The 19513-nt window shown below is 56.3% G+C and overlaps 2 protein-coding genes across 5 annotated transcripts in view; one reads left to right on the top strand and one right to left on the bottom strand.

Moving 5' to 3' along the window:
• The window catches only part of BCL9L (BCL9 like), a 31322-nt gene extending 24555 nt beyond the window's left edge, over positions 1-6767 (top strand). For all 4 annotated transcript variants that reach the window (XM_033205385.1, XM_033205384.1, XM_033205387.1 and 1 more), the window contains 3 exons: positions 18-2310; positions 2719-3000; positions 3404-6767. In XM_033205385.1, coding sequence (XP_033061276.1) covers positions 18-2310; positions 2719-3000; positions 3404-4497 — 3669 coding nt within the window. In that variant the 3' untranslated portion in view covers positions 4498-6767. The remainder of the gene's footprint in view (positions 1-17; positions 2311-2718; positions 3001-3403) is intronic.
• A 1262-nt stretch (positions 6768-8029) lies between these two features.
• CXCR5 (C-X-C motif chemokine receptor 5) lies at positions 8030-19276 on the bottom strand. Its single transcript, XM_033205388.1, has 2 exons — positions 19119-19276; positions 8030-9586 (listed from the first exon to the last, which is right to left on the bottom strand). Exons 1-2 carry the CDS (start codon positions 19167-19169, stop codon positions 8519-8521), a joined length of 1119 nt encoding a protein of 372 aa, XP_033061279.1. The 5' UTR covers positions 19170-19276; the 3' UTR covers positions 8030-8518.
• Between the last annotated feature and the right edge of the window lie 237 nt (positions 19277-19513).

Here is a 19513-nt window from a genome sequence, read left to right as displayed (position 1 = left end):
TCTTTGTCCTTCTGCAGGCCCCTAAAGTGCCCCCCACCCCAGAACCGCTACCCCTGAGCACGCCGACAGCGGGCACCCCACAGTCCCAGCCACCTCCACTGCCGCCGCCGCCACCCCCGGCCCCTGGCAGTGCCCCGCCTGCTCTGCCCCCAGAGGGGCCTCCTGAGGACAGCAGTCAGGACCTGGCCCCCAGCTCAGTGGGAGCTGCCAGCACAGGTGGTGGGACTGGGGGCACCCACCCTAACACCCCGACGGCTACCACCGCCAACAACCCTCTGCCTCCTGGAGGAGACCCCAGCAGTGCCCCCGGCCCTGCCCTGCTGGGGGAGGCAGCCCCCACTGGAAACGGGCAGCGCAGCCTGGCGGGCTCAGAGGGCCTGTCCAAAGAGCAGCTGGAGCACCGGGAACGGTCCCTCCAGACGCTGCGAGACATTGAGCGACTGCTGCTCCGCAGCGGAGAGACTGAGCCCTTCCTCAAGGGGCCCCCAGGAGGAGCGGGTGAGGGGGGCCCCCCAGCACAAGCCCCCCCTCCCCCCACCCAGCAGCCACCCACGGCCCCTCCCAGCGGGCTGAAGAAGTACGAGGAACCCTTGCAGTCCATGATTTCGCAGACACAGAGCCTAGGGGGCCCCCCTCTGGAGCACGAAGTGCCAGGGCACCCTCCGGGTGGGGACATGGGGCAGCAGATGAACATGATGATACAGAGGCTGGGCCAGGACAGCCTCACGCCGGAGCAGGTGGCCTGGCGCAAGCTGCAGGAGGAGTACTACGAGGAGAAACGGCGGAAAGAGGAACAGATTGGGCTGCACGGGGGCCGCCCTCTGCAGGACATGATGGGCATGGGGGGCATGATGGTGAGGGGGCCCCCACCTCCTTACCACAGCAAGCCTGGGGATCAGTGGCCGCCTGGAATGGGTGCGCAGCTGCGGGGACCCATGGATGTTCAAGATCCCATGCAGCTCCGGGGCGGACCTCCCTTTCCTGGCCCCCGTTTCCCAGGCAACCAGATACAACGGGTGCCTGGGTTTGGGGGCATGCAGAGTATGCCCATGGAGGTGCCCATGAATGCCATGCAGAGGCCCGTAAGACCAGGCATGGGCTGGACCGAAGACTTGCCCCCTATGGGGGGACCCAGCAATTTTGCCCAGAACACCATGCCCTACCCAGGTGGGCAGGGTGAGGCGGAGCGATTCATGACCCCCAGAGTCCGTGAGGAGCTGCTGCGGCACCAGCTGCTGGAGAAGCGGTCGATGGGCATGCAGCGCCCCCTGGGCATGGCAGGCGGTGGCATGGGACAGAGCATGGAGATGGAGCGGATGATGCAGGCACACCGGCAGATGGATCCTGCCATGTTCCCAGGGCAGATGGCTGGCAGTGAGGGCCTGGCGGGCACTCCCATGGGCATGGAGTTTGGTGGAGGCCGGGGCCTCCTGAGCCCTCCCATGGGACAGTCTGGGCTGAGGGAGGTGGACCCGCCCATGGGGCCAGGCAACCTCAACATGAACATGAATGTGAACATGAACATGAACATGAACCTGAACGTGCAGATGACCCCGCAGCAGCAGATGCTGATGTCACAGAAGATGCGGGGCCCTGGGGACATGATGGGGCCCCAGGGACTCAGTCCTGAGGAGATGGCCCGGGTTCGGGCCCAGAACAGCAGTGGCGTGATGGGCGGCCCGCAAAAGATGCTGATGCCTTCACAGTTTCCCAACCAGGGCCAGCAGGGATTCTCTGGGGGCCAGGGACCCTACCAAGCCATGTCCCAGGACATGGGCAATACCCAAGACATGTTCAGCCCTGATCAGAGCTCAATGCCCATGAGCAACGTGGGCACCACCCGGCTCAGCCACATGCCTCTGCCCTCTGCCTCCAACCCTCCCGGGACCGTGCATTCAGCCCCAAACCGGGGGCTAGGCAGGCGGCCTTCGGACCTCACCATCAGTATTAATCAGATGGGCTCACCAGGCATGGGTCACTTGAAGTCACCCACCCTTAGCCAGGTGCACTCACCCCTGGTCACCTCGCCCTCTGCCAACCTCAAGTCACCCCAGACTCCCTCACAGATGGTGCCCTTGCCTTCTGCCAACCCGCCAGGACCTCTCAAGTCACCCCAGGTCCTTGGCTCCTCCCTCAGTGTCCGTTCGCCCACTGGCTCGCCCAGCAGGCTCAAGTCTCCTTCCATGGCGGTGCCTTCTCCAGGCTGGGTTGCCTCACCCAAGACGGCCATGCCCAGTCCTGGGGTCTCCCAGAACAAGCAGCCGCCTCTCAACATGAACTCTTCCACCACCCTGAGCAACATGGAACAGGGTGAGTCAATTGCGCAGGCAGACAGGCAGGCAGGCTCCGAGCAGTGTGCCCATGCTGGGGCTGGGCAGTGAGTCGAGGCCTCTGTACTGGGGCCCAGAGGTGGATGACTCTGCTCGCGGGGCAGATGATGACAGCTGTGGGCTTTCTCAGAGGGCACTACATGAGTCCCTCAGGCATTTTGAGGGATTGTACTTGGTGCCCAGGATCTTCCCCTTGCCCGGGGCCCTGAGGCTGCAGGGATTGCTTGAAGACTAGTGGGCTCAGGAGATACTGGGGGCCTGTGGGTGTGTCTGAAGGACCAGGTGATTTGGGGAACCGACCTCTTCCTAAACCCCCCCAATATCCACAGCCGAACTCATCTGCCCCTCCCCAGTCACCCCTGCTCTCTTTGTCTCCCCGTTTCTGTAGGTGCCCTCCCGCCTAGCGGCCCCCGGAGCAGCTCCTCAGCACCTCCCGCCAACCCTCCCAGCGGCCTCATGAACCCCAGCCTACCATTCACTTCCTCCCCAGACCCCACGCCTTCCCAGAACCCCCTGTCACTGATGATGACCCAGATGTCCAAGTACGCCATGCCCAGCTCCACCCCGCTCTACCACAATGCCATCAAGACCATCGCCACCTCAGACGACGAGCTGCTGCCTGACCGGCCCTTGCTGCCCCCCCCACCACCACCACAGGGCTCTGGGCCAGGTGCGAGGACAGGCGGGGGCCCCAGGGAGGCCAGCTGGTGTGGGCACTGGGATCGGGGAGCACAGCTGTGGTTGTGCTGACTTTTTGTGCTTCTGAAGGCTCTGGGCATGGGGGTGGAGGCTCCGGGATGCTGCTCCCACTCACGGGAGTCATTAGTGAAATGCAGCCCAGAGCACTCGAGTGGTCTTTCCAACACCTGGCGGTGTCTGCGACCTGAGCCAGAACTTAGTCTCTTGGCTTCTAGCTTCAGTGCCTCCAGTCCCTTCCCTCCCAGCCAGGGGAAGCCAGTGGTGAAAACTCCGACCCCTGGCACCACCTGGCTTGGGAGTGGAGAAGGCCTGAGCCCTGCACCCTCCCCGAGCTGGGCGCACCGTGCCTGACCCCCTGTCTTTATTCCCTGCAGGGATCAGCAACAGCCAGCCCAGCCAGATGCACCTGAACTCAGCCGCTGCCCAGAGCCCCATGGGCATGAACCTGCCAGGCCAGCAGCCCCTGTCCCATGAGCCCCCACCCACCATGCTGCCCTCTCCCACCCCTCTGGGCTCCAACATTCCACTGCATCCCAACCCACAGGGGACAGGAGGGCCCCCTCAAAACTCCATGATGATGGCTCCAGGGGGCCCCGACTCCCTGAATGCCCCCTGTGGCCCGGTGCCCAGCTCCTCCCAGATGATGCCCTTCCCCCCTCGACTGCAGCAGCCACATGGTGCCATGGCCCCCACTGGGGGTGGGGGCGGGGGGCCTGGCCTGCAGCAGCACTACCCGTCAGGCATGCCCCTGCCTCCCGAGGACCTGCCCAACCAGCCGCCAGGCCCCATGCCTCCCCAGCAGCACTTGATGGGCAAAGCCATGGCTGGGCGCATGGGCGACACATACCCACCGGGTGTGCTCCCTGGGGTGGCATCAGTGCTGAACGACCCCGAGCTGAGCGAGGTGATCCGGCCCACCCCAACGGGGATCCCCGAGTTCGACTTGTCAAGGATCATCCCCTCTGAGAAGCCAAGCAGCACCCTCCAATACTTCCCCAAGAGCGAGAACCAGCCCCCCAAGGCTCAGCCCCCCAATCTGCATCTCATGAACCTGCAGAACATGATGGCGGAGCAGACTCCCTCTCGGCCTCCCAACCTCCCAGGCCAGCAGGGCGTCCAGCGGGGGCTCAACATGTCCATGTGCCACCCCGGACAGATGTCCTTGCTGGGCAGGACAGGTGTGCCCCCACAGCAGGGGATGGTGCCCCATGGCCTGCACCAGGGGGTCATGTCACCTCCACAAGGCCTCATGACCCAGCAGAATTTCATGCTGATGAAGCAGCGGGGCGTGGGGGGCGAGGTCTACAGCCAGCCGCCCCACATGCTCTCCCCACAGGGCTCCCTCATGGGCCCCCCGCCCCAGCAGAACCTCATGGTGTCCCACCCCCTTCGGCAGCGCAGTGTGTCCCTGGACAGCCAGATGGGCTACCTCCCGGCGCCAGGCGGCATGGCCAACCTTCCTTTCTAGAAGTCGCTGCCGGGGCTGGAGCCGGGGCAATGTTGCAAATACGATAACCTTAACAAAGTTCTTTCCCTCAATGTTGGGATGGCCTGGGTCGAGGGGTGGGGTGGAGGGGGTGGGAGGGAGCTTGCGTGGGGAGTGGCATTTGTGGAAACCAGATGTGCTGGCAGCTTAGGGGGATGTGGCAGAGTGGGGTGGGGGGATTTTGGCCTTGGGGTTGGTTCCATTTTGGCCACCAGGACTGCCCCTCCCCCACTCCTCCCAATTCCTATGGAGCCTCTATTTTACCTCTTTCCCTGCATCCCTACACCCGCCACACCCCCTTCAGCTGTGCTTTTGGAGTCCTGGGTGGGATCTGGGGGGAGAGAGGAAGGACAGGTCAGGTCTCCCCCAGCCCTTCTGCTCTTGTCTCCTCGTGTCCACATTGCTGGAGCTCCACCTCCCTCTTCGTTTCTCTGCACCCGCCCATTTTCCTTCTGTCTTTACCTGCTTCGTATCCTTTCCCTGCTGATGTGGCTGACCCCTCTCCCTCCTCTCCCTGCAGGCGGCTGGCCAGGTGGGCAGGTGCCAGCCGGAGCTGTAAATAGAGCGCTGCGCTTTTGTGCTGGTTTGTGCGTGTGCTGTATTTCTGTGTTTTGATAGAAGTCACACAAAAAAAAAAAAGGATAAAAGAAACCCTTCCCCCTTCTTCAAGTTATTGCCCTCTCCATTCCCCTGGACCCAGGATGTGCAGGCCTACATGGCCACCCACTGTTTGCAGTGTCTCTGGGTCCCTAAGGATACCATTCCTGTCCCCTTCCCAAATGGTAAAATGACGTAAATGCCCCACTCCTAAACTGAGGTCAGACCACCTAGGCTTCCACCTGGTGAGCCCTAGCAGGGCTGAGACCCCCAGGGCGGCAGCCTGTCTGCTGCTGAGTGATTCGGGGAGAACATGTGTGCACACGCACACGGGTTTGCCCACACCGGTGACACGGGGCCCTGGCTTCCCACTTTGGATGCCTGGGCGACCCCTGCTGCTACATCTTAGCCAGAACTTGAAGTCTTTTGTCCCAGTTTGGGATGAAGGAAAGGAGGAAGAGGTGGTGGCTGTGTGGCCCCCTTGAGTGGAGCCATGGAAGGTGTGACATGGTGCCATTGGGGCCTGTGGCTGCAGTAGCCATGGGCCGGGTAACCTCCAGGGCCCTGACTTCCAGAGGCTGCTGCCACCTACTTCTTATCAAAGAAGGGGGAGAACAGTTCATCTGAGTCAGTGCACCTCCCCTCCAGTCTCCACCCCCTGAAGATGGAATCAGGGAAACAGCATCCTGCCGCCTCCTTTCTGCCTGCCAACTCACCGGCAAGGTTGTCCCTCTGCCCAGGGCTCAGGGCCATGTACCAGATCTGTCTGTGTCCACCCAGGCACAGCCACTGCCTCCCCCTAGGCTCCCTGCTCCTCCCCAGGAGAGCTCCCCATCCGCCTTTGGTCAGAGCTGAAGCCATATACGACTGGGTGTTTGTCCCCTACTTTGGCCCCAGGAGTAAAAAACTCCTTTTCTCACTTCCTTTCCTGCCTTGGGAGGTGGCAGGGCAGTTCCCTGGCTGAGGCCTTTTGCGCCCCGCCTCCAGGGCCAAGGGCCATTCTAGACAGGGTGTCTTCTACCAGGACCAGTCCCTAGCCTTCCTGGCCTGGAGGGCCTGGTCTCGCACTGGCAGCTGTAATACAAAGGGAACTTGCCCCACTTCTCCCAGCCTGGTGCTGTCCTCTCGGCCCACCATCGGCCAGGTCCAGCGCTTCCTCTGGGGCTGACAACAGGCCCCTGACTCCCCCCGGCCACCTCCCAGGGGCTATGGCCAGGGCCTCTGTGTTTGGGGGGTCACTTGCCCTTCATCCTGCCAGGCGCTTTGCCCGCCCTGCCTCAGCCTGGGCCCTGTGCCCTTGAGCCCTCCACCCCTGGCCCAAGACCCCCCAAACTGTCTGACTCTGTGTTTCCTGCCCTGAGGAGAGAGGGGTCAGATCGCAGCGGGCCGAGTGCCCTCTCCGTCCCCTCTTCTCCCACCTGTGCCACAGGCCAGCCTACTCTTCCCTCCATCCATGGCCATACCCCTAGCCATTTTGTACCATTATATAAATATATATATATAAATATAAATATATAAATACAATATGTGAAGACATCTTCTTGGTTTTTATTTTGAAACAATTTTTAGGCTTGTTCCGGGAGTCTCTGTGCTGCCTGTACTGTATTGACCTGTTTTATAGGTGCCTTTTTATTAAAAAGAAAATTCAAAATCCAGCCTCTTGCCTCTTTGCCTCTGCTTCAGACTCCTCTGTGGATTAGATTACCCAGCTTGCTAGGAGATAGTCAGAGAAAAAAGGCGCGTCCCAGGTCTTCCTTGTTCTGCCGTGAAGACACTCTCTCCTGAGCCACAGCTGTTATTTCCCCAGTGGGGCCTCCCAAGGAGCTTGGCTGCTTGGCTTGGTGGAACAAGTGCAGGGGTCCCTGACTCCCTACCCGATCAAAGGCTGGGGAGGTGGGAGGGAGTGCCCAGAACTGTGGGAGGGAGGTGGGAGGGAGCGCCCAGAACTGTGGGAGGGAGGTGGGAGGGAGCGCCTCCCACACCCCAGGTGAGCAAACAAGCACGGAGCAGCTTCCTGCGGTTCCATCTGAGTGGCATCCTCGCAGAGGCAGGGCATGGCTTCCTGGGGCCTGGGGACTTCCCTGCCCCAGTGTGTTTCTTATACTTCCCTGCCTAAGGTGATGCCACAGAAGGGATGGTTGAGATGACTCCCACAGGCCCCTTCCAGTCCACCTTTCTCCATTCGGACTCCTGAGTTTCCTCGGGTCTGTAGCTTGTGGGAAGGGAGTGAGGAGGCAACAAGCCAGACTCCTTCCCCATCAGTGCCCACAACCTCCCATCCCCTGGACCCGGCCACCCTAGGAGTTCTCCACCCCACTCCATCTTGCCTGGTGGAGGGGACCACCGGGTTTCATTGATCCATGTCCCTCCTTGGGGTTGGGGAAGAAAGCTCTTTTCTTTCCTCTGTCGGGTTTCTCTCTTGCTTCTTGGCCTTTGCACTTCCTCAGGTTACTGGCTGGTCTCCAAGGGCACCTAGAGACGGCCCTGCCTGCAAACCACCCAGGACCCGGTGACATGGGGAGGACCAAGCACTGTTTCAGTCCGAGCCAGTGGCAGCTACCTGAATTCAACCAGTCCAAGCTTCCTGCTTGGTCAAAATGGCTGCAGGCTTGGGGACTTGGTAGAATGTCTGTGTTTTTAGGGACTGAGTTGTCTGAAGGCCACAGTCTGCTGCCAGCTGGCCGTTCTTCAGCCTTAACCTCCACTCATCCCCTGGTGCTCAGCTTCTCCTGGCCTTGCGGACAGGTGGGTAGGAGGGGAGAGGGGATCAGCTTCTCCTGGCCTTGCGGACAGGTGGGTAGGAGGGGAGAGGGGATCAGCTTCTCCTGGCCTTGCGGACAGGTGGGTAGGAGGGGAGAGGGGATCAGCTTCTCCTGGCCTTGCGGACAGGTGGGTAGGAGGGGAGAGGGGATCAGCTTCTCCTGGCCTTGCGGAAGGTGGGTAGGAGGGGAGAGGGGATCAGCTTCTCCTGGCCTTGTGGACAGGTGGGCAGGAGGGGAAACTGCGGAGGTCAGCAGCCCTAAGCTGATGGATGTGTTCTGGGAGGGACAGGCGCTCTCCGTTGGCAAGGGCAGAAGTAGAAGTTGTTTCCTGAGCGTTGGGTGATTAGAATGGGAGGTACATGAGGTTCTCTCAGCCCAGGAGGGCTGATGGGTAGCGACAGGCTTCACTGTGCCTTCGAGCTGCTTTCCGCTCCCTGGGCTCCAGCCGAGTCCCAGGGCTGGCAGAAGAGCTGGCAGGGATGTCCTAGAAATGGGGGTGGGTTCCTCTAGCTACCCCAGCTAAGGATACTCCTAGGACACTCTAAGCCACCGTGAGCCCTTAGGATCCCAGCTCCTGTTGGAGGGAGCAGCCAGCATCACTGCGCGCCCCAAGGAAAAGCAGCAATAAAGAGGGACACTGGGACCTAGAACGTGGTGAGGGAGGTGGCATTCTCTGACTCAGAGAGACTGCTCTTGCGCCAGCTAGGGAAGAGCTGGCACAGGGAGGCAGGGCCGGTGCAGCCCAGCTTGGTCAGGAGCCGCGACAGGTCACTGCGGAACTTCACGCCAGCGAAAGTGTAGAGCATGGGGTTGAGGCAGCAGTGGGCCAGGCCCAGGAACTCACACATGGTGATGGCCACGGAGAGAGAGCCATTTAGCTCGCAGGTATTGTCCACAGCCTTCAGCCTCACCAGGGTGTCCAGGAAGATGACGATGTGGTAGGGTGACCAGCAGAGGAAGAAGATGCTCGTCACCAGGATGGCCACCCTGACTGCCTTCTGCCGCTGAGGGCGCCGCTGGGCCTGGCGCAACCTGTGCACTACCCCCACGTAGCACCAGCCCATCACCAGCATGGGCAGCAGGAATCCCACCACATGGTAGAGGAATCGGGAGGTGAACCAGGCATGCGTTTCAGCTTGGTTCTCTTGGGAGAAGGTGCAACGTGGCAGGGAGTTGTTGGGATGGGCTTGGCTGACTTTGGCGAAGAGAATCTCCGGCAAGGCAAAGAGGAAGCCCACCAGCCAGATGGTCCCGCAGGTGATGTGGATGGAGAGGAGGCGGCGGTGGCGGTAGGCGTGGACAGCGTGGACAATGGCCAGGTAGCGGTCTACGGCGATGCAGGCCAGGAGCAGGCTGCTGCAGTAGAAGTTGACTTTGTGCAAGGCAATCACAGTTTTGCAGAGGAAGGTCCCCAGGACCCAGCCCACAGAGCCCTCGGCCACGGCAAAGGGCAAGATGAAGACCAGCAGGAGGTCGGCCACGGCCAGGTGGAACAGGAAGGTCTCCGTGGAGCTGCGTGTCTGCCGGTGCCGCTCCAGAATCACCAGCACCAGGACGTTGCCGATCACGCCCAGGAGGAAGATGAGGCTGTAGGCCACGGGCACGAACACAGCCTTGAAGGAGGCCATGAGGGGCCCCTCCGTGGCAGAGCAGAGGTGATTTTCCACCAGGGAGGTGTCGTTATAGTTGTCGAATTTGTCAAATTCCAAGAACTGCAAGGGTAAGGAGACGGGAGGGTGAGGACCTGAGGACCTGTCTTTCCTCTCTGAGAGGAACCCTAGCTCTCTTGGAGGTTTTTCCTACACAGGGTCCACTGACCAAATGTCAAGTTTCAAATTTCAATGTGGAACAAATCACTTTGTCTTTTCCAACTTCAGTTTTCTGCCTGTCAAAGGGATCGCATTCCTTAGAGTGGTGGTGCAGATGAAGGGAGGTGTGCGGGTGGCCATGCTTTGTAAGTGCTGAGGGGCTGGGCCCCATAAGTCAGCTTGTGTTTTGGGGTCCTCATGTACGGAAGCCTGCAGCCTTGGGGGCTGGAGTCACAGGATTTCAATTTGGGGAATGGACCTGGTTGGTACAAGGACCCGTCTGTTTCAGTTCCGAGCAGAACAGTCGGGCACTGCAACTTAGCATCGTGCTGGGGGCTGGGGGCAGGCGGGTGCTGACGTGGCCTGTGGCTCCCTCCTCATGGGTCTCGCTGTTCCTGACCATCTCCGTTATCACTGAAATGGCAGTAATAGCCTCCCATCTGGTTCAATATGCACAACCTGCTCAAGGTATGTAATAGTATTCCTTCGGCCAGGTGCGGTGGCTCAAGCCTGTAATCCCAGCACTTTGGGAGGCCGAGACGGGCGGATCACAAGGTCAGGAGGTCGAGACCATCCTGGCTAACATGGTGAAACCCCGTCTCTACTAAAAAATACAAAAAACTAGCCGGGCGAGGTGGTGGGCACCTGTAGTCCCAGCTACTCGGGAGGCTGAGGCAGGAGAATGGCGTGAACCCGGGAGGCGGAGCTTGCAGTGAGCCGAGATGGTGCCACTGCACTCCAGCCTGGGCGACAGAGCGAGACTCCGTCTCAAAAAAAAAAAAAAAATAGTATTCCTATTTTGCAGATGTGTCTTGCTAAAGATCAGGTTTGTGTGAACCGACATTTATCTACTTCCAAAGCCAATACTTCCCACTGAACAACCCTGCCTGGGCTTCCTTCTAGGGGCAGTAGATGCAGGTTCCCTGCTACTTCCCATCACTGGCAACCTCCCTGTAGCTAGGAGCACTCAGAAGCAGAAAGCCCAGAGGCAGAGAGAGGCAGGAGAAAGTGAGGGCAACACGGGGAGACTGGCAGGAGAGAAGGAGAGAGCCTACTCCAAGCGCAGGGGGCGTGCCCGTGATGTCTCCGGAAGTTCCCTCCTCCCCATCCTCCTCTTCCTCTCCCCATCACCCCACCTCCATCACCCCAGCACTCAGGTTGTTTACCCAGCTAACCACAAAGGAAGACATGTGCCTGTTTTCACACCTTTCACTCACAGCTGTCCCCTGCACCTGTTCCTCCTCACCTCCCAGCTCTGTTCTTCCCACCCTCCCTACCCAAGCCCCTCCCCAGGCAATTCAAAATCAATTATAACCAACCTATGTGGGTTCAAAAAGGCAATACTATAAATGATGAGCCCCAGGGAGGCAGAGGATAGGATGGGGTACCCTGTCCACCAGGCTCTGAGTGGCTTAATGCTGCCCCCATTTTAGGAGAGCAAGGCCCCCCCACAAGGAGGGGATGGTCACACTGGGTGCCACAGGGCTTTCTTGCCTCTCAGGAGCCACAGTTGTGGGTCACACACTCACTCCTAATGCTGAGCAGACCCATTCCCCAACCTGGGTCTTTCTTTCTGGCTCTGGGGGAATGGGGCTCTGTGAGAAGCAGGTGTGGGAGACACATCAGTGCAAGGGCAGAGCCATCTGCCAACCCTTCCCACAGCATCCCTCTGCCATTGCCTCAGTCTAGTCTTCCTTCTCTTCACTCTAATGCTCAGGAGACCATCTCTCCATGGGTCCTGTCTCCACCAGCTTCTCTACTCCTGTCCACATCCTGCACAGAGGACAGGGTGAGTTTTCTAAAACACAAATCCCATTGCATCAGTGTTCTGCTTAAAGTCCTTTATTGGTTCCCCATCACCTATAAGCAGTAGTTTTCTTTTGTTTTTTGTCTTTATCTTTTTTTTTTTTTCAATTTCACTTTTTTTTTTTTGAGGTGGATTTTTGCTCTTGTTGCCCAGGCTGGAGTGCAGTGGCACGATCTTGGCTCACTGCAACCTCTGCCTCCTGGGTTCAAGCAATTCTCCTGCCTCAGCCTCCCGAGTAGTTGGGATTCCAGGCATCTGCCACCACACCCAGGTAATTTTTTTTGTATTTTTAGTGGAAACAGGGTTTCACCATGTTGGCCAGGCTGGTCTCGAATTCCTGACCTCAAGTGATCCACTCACCTCGGCCTCCCAAAGTGCTGGGATTACAGGTATGAGCTACCGTACCAGGTCTCAATTTCACATTTAATAACAAAGTCAACTATAAGAAAAAGTCATATTTGTGATAATGTTCGTCAGTAGAAGATTTATTGGAGTCTGGGCATGGTGGCTCAGGCCTGTAATTCCATCACTTTGGGAGGACAAGGCAGAAGGATCACTTAAGCCAAGGAATTTCGGACTGCAGTGAACTATGATCATGCCACTACACCAGCCTGGGTAACAGACCAAGACCCAGTCTCAAAAAAAAGAGTAGAGTAAGCCATACTTAGTGCCATTCACACATTGCTAAATTTCAGAACTGCTGGGCACAGTGGCTCCCAGCACTTTGGGAGGCTTAGGTGGGAAGATTGCTTGAAACCAGGAGTTCAAGACCAGCCTGCACAACATAGTGAGACCTCAACTCTACAAAACATTTTAAAAAAAAATAAAGTTTAGAACTAATTGCAGAACATCCCATGCAGTAGGATCCCATGGAATTTCTCTCCCAAACACACACCTTTGTTTTTGTTTTTTGATGGATAGTGTCTTGCTATGTTGCCCAGGCTGGAGTGCAGTGGCTATTAATAGGTGTGATCATAGCACACTACACCTCGACCTCCTGGGCCCAAGTGATCCTCCTCCTGCCTCAGCCTCCTGTGTAGCTGGGACTGCAGGTGTGTGACAACAGCGCCCAGCTCCAAGAACTTTCTTTAGAGTACCCATGACTGTGTGTGTGTGTCACAGGGTTCCCCTGGGGTGGGGAGTGGTGTTGTGGCTCCAGGCTCCCCTCCTTGACTTTAAACTATAGCTCTCCACTTTTGACTTGTGTAGTGCTTCACACATAAGCTTTTGTTGAAGAAAATGGTTCTACTTTCATTTGAAAACCATGGACCTGTGGGATGAAGTCTAACCTCCCCAACAGAGCCTTTATGTTCCTCCCAAATGTATATTCCTCTGACCTTTCAAACTTTGTCTTCTATTAATATATTATTGCTCTAGGTCACCCCTCGGCCTCTCCCTACCAGCCCAACACATTCCTGTCTCCAAACCTCTGCTTGGCCTTTTCCTTCTGCCTAGCAGGTCTTTCTTTCCAAATTAGCCTATCTAATTTCTACCCTTCCTCCAAAGCCGAATTCAATCCCATCTTCCCACATCCTTGCCGGCTCCCCTCTTGGAATTCTCTCTTCTCCTTATGATGCGTGTGCATTTATTACAGCACCCAGGGGTGGGATGACCACTTTCTAACCAGATGGCAAAGGTCTGAGAAGCAGGCCTTCTGTGTCCCCCTCCCAAGGTCATGTGTTTTACATAGGACAGATGTGTGCTGACCTGCTCTGAAAGCAGTTTCCCAGAGAAGGCCAGGAGCCCTGATAATCTGAGACTTAGGCAAGTGTCTCTGCAGGGACTCACTCCGTCGTCTTCTGCATTCTGCCTTCTCCCAATAACCTTGACCGCCTGGATCCTAGATCCTATCTTGAGTGCTCTCTCTCTATTGGGAGCTCTTTCCAGTATTGTCATTGAGCACACCCACTTGACTAATACTGGAATTCAGCAGTCGTCACGCAGAGCCAAGCCATTCATGCAGAGGGAGGAGAGCAGCAGGGCCTGGGGCCGTCAGCAGGGCTGAACTCCACCTACCTTGGCTGTGCCTGGGTGAGGGCTTAGGTCCAACCAGCCTATCTGACCCAGAAAGCCCTGGGTTTCTGTCCCTAGGGCTCCCATCTCCTGAGAACCAGATTTAGAGGGGGGTTGGGAGGGGCCTGTCTCTTCCTCCTTGCCAAGAGGTATTTGTTTGGCAGCGTCAGAGAGAGGAAGATGGGAGGAAGCTGGTTTGAGGGGTGCTGGGAACTGACAGCACATCTCACCAGGAGGTGTCAAACAGACGTTTTGGGGGTTCAGGAGTGGCACATGTTAAAGCCACTTCCCACACATAGGAGTTCTAGCTACCCCAATCTCCCCCAAACTATGGAGAGAGGCAATAAAGCAAGGTTGGCTCTTGCTTCCTGGGAAGTTGAGGAATCAGGAATCCTGAATACTGTGGGGCATGTTGTGCTGAAGGAAGCCCTTCAATCCTTGCCCAGAGGGAGCATAGGGCAGACCGTTTGCGTGAGCGGTGTACCCATTCTTTGACATGAAAAGCTGTAGAAACCCAAGGCCCTCATGAACACACACACTCTGACAGCAACACCCACCTTGCATAGACAAGAAACAAGATGACCAGAATGAGGCTGAGAGTGGAGCTAGAATCTAGTTAGAAAATTGCTGTGAGCACTGCGGAGGAGCAGGGGCTGTAACAGTGTCCAGTATTGAGGGGCTTAGGGAAAGGTGGGGGGTGTAAAGAGATGCAAAGTACTTGGCCTGTGGTAGGGCCCAAAATGTTACTCTTCTCCTTCCCTCCACTGTAGGATGCAGGCTCCTCCCTGGATAATTAAGTTTCCAAGCCCCACCTCACTTCTCCAAATAATGAAGCTGCCCCACTGCCCAGCACTGACCAGCATGAAGCTCAGCTCACATTTGCTAATGGGGATTCTATGTCAGCAGGTACATTGGGCAGGGGTGTCTAGCATGCCTCAGGGATCTATCCTGGGTCCCCTCCTCTTCAGCACTCTCAACCTAGCTTTGGGGGCACTCTCAGGCAACACAGAGCTCTTTACAAGCTGGAACCATGGGCCCAACCTAACCACATGAAATTGCGTGGGGAAAATATACAAGCCAGGACTCAGGTTTAAAACTTTACCCATCCAGGGATAAGTTAGGGAAGACCAGGTAACAACAGTTGGTGAGAAAGACTTGGGAGTTTGTTGCCTACAAGCTTAAGATGAGTCATGGGAGTGACGTGGCCAGCAGAAGGGCCACTGTTACCTTCATCTGTTCACCTTGAGTCCATGAGGGCTGATGTCACGGATTGAAAAGAAGCTCCATGGGCAAGAGGAGCAGCAATGGACTCTTGCTGTGGGCTTCTGGGGCATCCAGAAGGATTGGGCAGAAGCTGAGGGGGTAGAGCTTCAGTCAAAGGAGGGAGAACTTTCTAACAGGCAGAACTGTCCAGCAATGAGATGAGACCCTTGGGAAGGAGAGGAACGTTTGAGCCCAAGTGTGCGGGAAGAGATTCCTGCCCTGGGAAGAAGGATGCTGGACTCTGCCTTCAAATGCCCCTCACTCTCACTCCCAGATTCTCTGTCTGTCCTGCCCTGCCTGGGGCTGAGCTGGTTCTCAGTGTGATCTCTGTCTAGCTCAGTAGCTGGAGACTTTGCTTTTCTAGTCCATTCTGCCACTAGTGAATGCCCCAGCCTGACCTTGCTTCTCAGCCCCGAGAAGGGGGCAGGGCTGCCTGCGTGCGTGGCTCACTCAGGCCGAACCCCAGGACTCCAAGACCTGAGTCATGCTGGCCACGGGAGGTGTCTGCACACAGACGCCAGTCATTGCTCTGGCCACGGGGAGCATGCAAGCTCCATCTCCTTTTATGTCCCTGTGTGGATATTCCCAGCTGAGAGTCAGGAGCTGTGAATGGAGCCAGCCAGGGTATCTGTCATTCCAGCCTTCGGTGGCTTAAGGAGTGCAGGGGTCTGGAGGAATGAGACTGGGCTGTGAGTGAGGGTGTAGGTCTGTATCCCTTACCCCGTCTTTCTTCAGGAGGCCCACAGCCCTTAAAGACCATCTGAGACTCTGGCTTGCCATTTGTCACATCTCCCTTGTTGCACCCATAGCCTTCAGGGACAAGCCTGTGAAACTCCTCTTCCATCTCTTCCCACGGGTTTTGGCCATTAGAAGCAGGTACTGCGCTGGATGTGGTTTTAGGGGGACAGTTTAACCTACTCCAAGCCTCTGCAGCAAGACTTTAGGCTTAAAGGGGTCCCACCTGGCACCCCAGCATCTCTTTGCCCTTTGGATACAGAGTCACACAATCCAAGGTGCAGATAGACAGGCCTCCCAGGTGTGTGTGGCAGCCTCTTGAAACCATCTCCTGGGCTGGAAATATTTTGCCCCACCACTCTTGAAAGAACGCTCATTCTTGTGTCCTGATTCTCAGGTCCACACACACGGCCACTGTTGATGCCGTTCTGCTAGAGGAGTGGGATCAGCTGCAGACTGCATCCCTGGGGAAGGCAAGAGTTCCTGACGACTCTGCAGTCTGTATGCCTGAACCCAGATTCACTTTGACCCTGACCCATCCTCAGCCTGGCCTTGGGGCTCTCCCTCATGTCTGATCCCTCCAACCACACCCCCAGTTGGGCCTGCTCTGCTGGGGTTGCTCTGGGACTTTTGATCTGATTGGCGGGGGGCGGGTGGAGAACCTCCCTTCCCCCCAGAAACAGCCTGAGCTAGTTTTGGTTCCTGTTCTTCACACCTCCGTGATGAAATGAGATGGTCCACGTGGACGGGCCGTGTAGCCTGTGATGCTCTAGTCATGATGTGTAGTAATTATCTATGGAGAGGGGTCATAGAAAGCCAGGCTCTGGGGCTTGGGCCAGCTTCGCCCTGTGCTATAGCAGCTTCCCTTTCTGGTTGGTGTGCAGGGTGGGGCTGGAGGTATAGTTTATGACCAGCCTCTGTGGGTGCCCCAGCCCAGGCCCTGGTTCTGTTGGAAGGAGGCTCTCAGATCAAGGTTCGCATAGACAGGGGCTGCTCTAGGTCTGCCTGGATCTGCCTTTCCAGCAGGATGGGTCCCTGGCATGCCCACCCCAGGACCTGGAATCTTCTGATTCCTGGCTCTTAGCCATCTAATTTTTTTCTATTTGGACCATTCATTCTTGAGAATTAGCAGCCCCTCCACACCTCCCGGCCCCTGCCTTAAAGAAGTGGACATTTTAAGCGGCTCAAGTTGGTCTTCGAGTTCAACAGGACAAATGGAATATAGAATGACCAACCTGGCTTATGGCGAGGAGCCCCCAGTTCCTTTTCTTTTTTTTTCCTGGCAAGTTTGTGTAGCCAAAAGTCTCCAGTTCTTAGCCCAACATTAGAGTGTAAAACCCAGTGTTCAAGGAATATGAACCAATACTTGGTATGGGCAAGGACAAGGAGGAGACTAGGAAGCAGAATGAATAGAAGAACCTGGACTAATTCCAGAGGAAAATGGTGAACTAAGAGCTTTACTGCATCACAAATCAATAAATACTTATTGAGAAGCTGTTACATGTAAGATTCTCCTGCCTGTACCACTACGCCCCGGGGTTTTTGTACTGTGACACTGAGGGACAGTCTGCCAAGCTGCTCACGGCCCTTCAGTGAGTAGGTGGGGGTGGAGGAGAGGGTCTGTGTTCTGAGGGGACACTGGCCCTGGAGACAGGGTATGTAGGAGATTCGTGAAGGGAGAATGACGCACTGGTGGCTGGCTGAAGAACTCCAGAGCCCAGATGGTTGAGAACTCTTGGACTCCTGGCTAGACCCTGAGTGAGGGATCCAGATATTTGAATGCCTGGCTGAGGATCACTCATTTGAGGTGTGACATGAAGCAAGTCACTAGGTACCTTTCCCCCAGATGTAGGTTTTCTCGGGACATACCCTGCTGCCCCTGGCCCCTGCCACCACCTGTCTCTAGTAGGTCACTCAGTGAGGTGAGACGCGCAGTTAGGGGAAACTCAAGGTTTCTCAGAAGCTGGGACCCGCCAGGTCTCCAGTCGGTTACTAAGAAATCCAACTGGGTCAGGGCTCGTGGTCAGTTTGAAGCTGCAGGCAGAGGAAGACGCCCAGTAACCTAATCAGGCGAGGCCAGAAGCCGTGACTGGGGACCAGGGTGGGAGCACATTGCCCCTTTGGGGCTGCAGCCTTTTAGTCTGATTTGGGATATTGCCCAGACTCTGTGATTAGACTCAGGGCAGCTTCATAGGCGTGCAACTGGTGCAGTCACACGGGGCCTGCACCCAGCAGGACCCCCCACTTGGTTTAGTGCTCTGCTGTTGCCTTCTTGATATTTTTAATAATTTTTCGACAAGGGGCCCCATGTTTTCATTTTGCACTGGATCCCACAAATTATGAAGCAGGTCCTGATTAGATGAATGGTCCGGCTCTGATTCTGCTTGCGGTTTGGATCCGAGAGGCCAGGCTTTGGGTAGTTAGCCCTTCTGCTCACTTTCTCTCCGTGTCCTACTTACACTTCCCAGCCTTGCGATCTGGGCAAGCGAGAGGCAGGCTTCTCCAAGCAAGTCTGGGAACACGGTTGGTGGAACTACAAAGTCCACTCCAGCTGGGGGAGCAGGAGGGAGTCAGACAATATCTCAGGGTAAGTTTGGGCCAGGAGAGTTGGTAGGAGCCAGGGTTTGGCTCCTTCATGATCTAACCCAGAATGCAGTCCCAAGACAAGTCCCCTCCCTAGGGGGAGAAAAGACCGTGAAGAAGTTTCCAAGAAACCCTTACAACCAGCCCCTGCTGTCGGTCCACAAGGAACCCTGTGTTTCTCCGGTTGAGCTGCTCCACACACACATCTTTTGGGAGCCCAGTGACGACCAGGTCAACTGCACCTCTACGCTTCACTGCAGAGACTTGAGTGCTGGCAGCGTAGTGCTGGGGACCATTTTCTTAGCCCACCCAAGAAACCTTTCCAAGAATACCTTATCTCTAGAGATTCTACAACAGGTTCCAAGACATTTTTTCAGATTAACAGTTTTCTCACCCTGCTCCCCGACTCCAACCTGCTGGGATCCTCTTCCTTGCTACCATCTGTTCTCATACTTCTCAGTTTAGCACATAATTGTTGTCTAATAGCTTCCAGTGAGTGATTTTTTTTCTCTGGCCAGAGCAGAAGCTATTTGAGGGCAAAGACCAGATCCTCAACTTCTCCACCCAACACAGAATGTAGTGCCCTGATGATATAATCATATGGCAAGAGATGAACAGCTATGCACTGATTGACTGATGAGCAATGCCAGCCTCCTTATGGTAAGAAAACCTCCAAAGGTACTTTCCTGTCTAGTTCCATATTCCCACCCTAAGAGAAAAGGAGAGAAAGAATGGGGAAGTGAAGTATCCTGTTCCCGGTCACATAGCAACTCAGAGAAGGATGCAGGGCCTGAACCCATGTCTTCCAGCTTCCTCTAAAGGATGTCTACTAAGGACAGCAGCTCTCCTTATCTGCTTCTTCCACAGAATGGAAAATAAACTCTTAAAGGGCAGGAGCTGACTGACCTGTCTAGATTTTACAGATCCACAGCGGGAGAGGATTCCCACGCTGTCCCCTCTCTCTCAGACTCTGGCAGAGGATATTAGAATTCCAGGCAGGGCCTCGGCAACAGGAAGCTACCCGTGTCTACTCACCAGGTCCTCCAGGTTCTCGAGGTCCATTTCCAGCATTAGCGGGTAGTTCATGGCTGTGCCGGCTGTGAGTCACCAGACTGGTCACTGTCTGATGTTGAGAGGCTCCCCGCCAGGTGCCTCTAGAGAGGTGGCAGCCGTCAGCTGCAAATTTAAGCAAATGAGCTGCGCATCGTCTCCTGGGGCTGTAGGGCCGCGACCTGCCTCACAACTCATCACTTTTTTTTTTTTTCCACTGGGTCTTTTCTGTTTTTTTGAAGAAAGAGGGAAAATCCCCCACAGCATCAGTGCTAGTCAAGCATTTCAGCTTCTTTCCCGGCAACAATTGTCTCAACTGGGGCCTATGACTAGTTTAAAGGTTGCCCTCACTTCTCCTCCCGATACCCCCAATAAGGGGC

This window comes from Trachypithecus francoisi, unplaced genomic scaffold (genome assembly GCF_009764315.1).
Source record: "Trachypithecus francoisi isolate TF-2019V2 unplaced genomic scaffold, Tfra_2.0 Lachesis_group8, whole genome shotgun sequence".
In the NCBI taxonomy this organism is placed as follows: domain Eukaryota; kingdom Metazoa; phylum Chordata; class Mammalia; order Primates; family Cercopithecidae; genus Trachypithecus; species Trachypithecus francoisi.
This window is presented reverse-complemented; position numbering and strand designations above follow the sequence as displayed.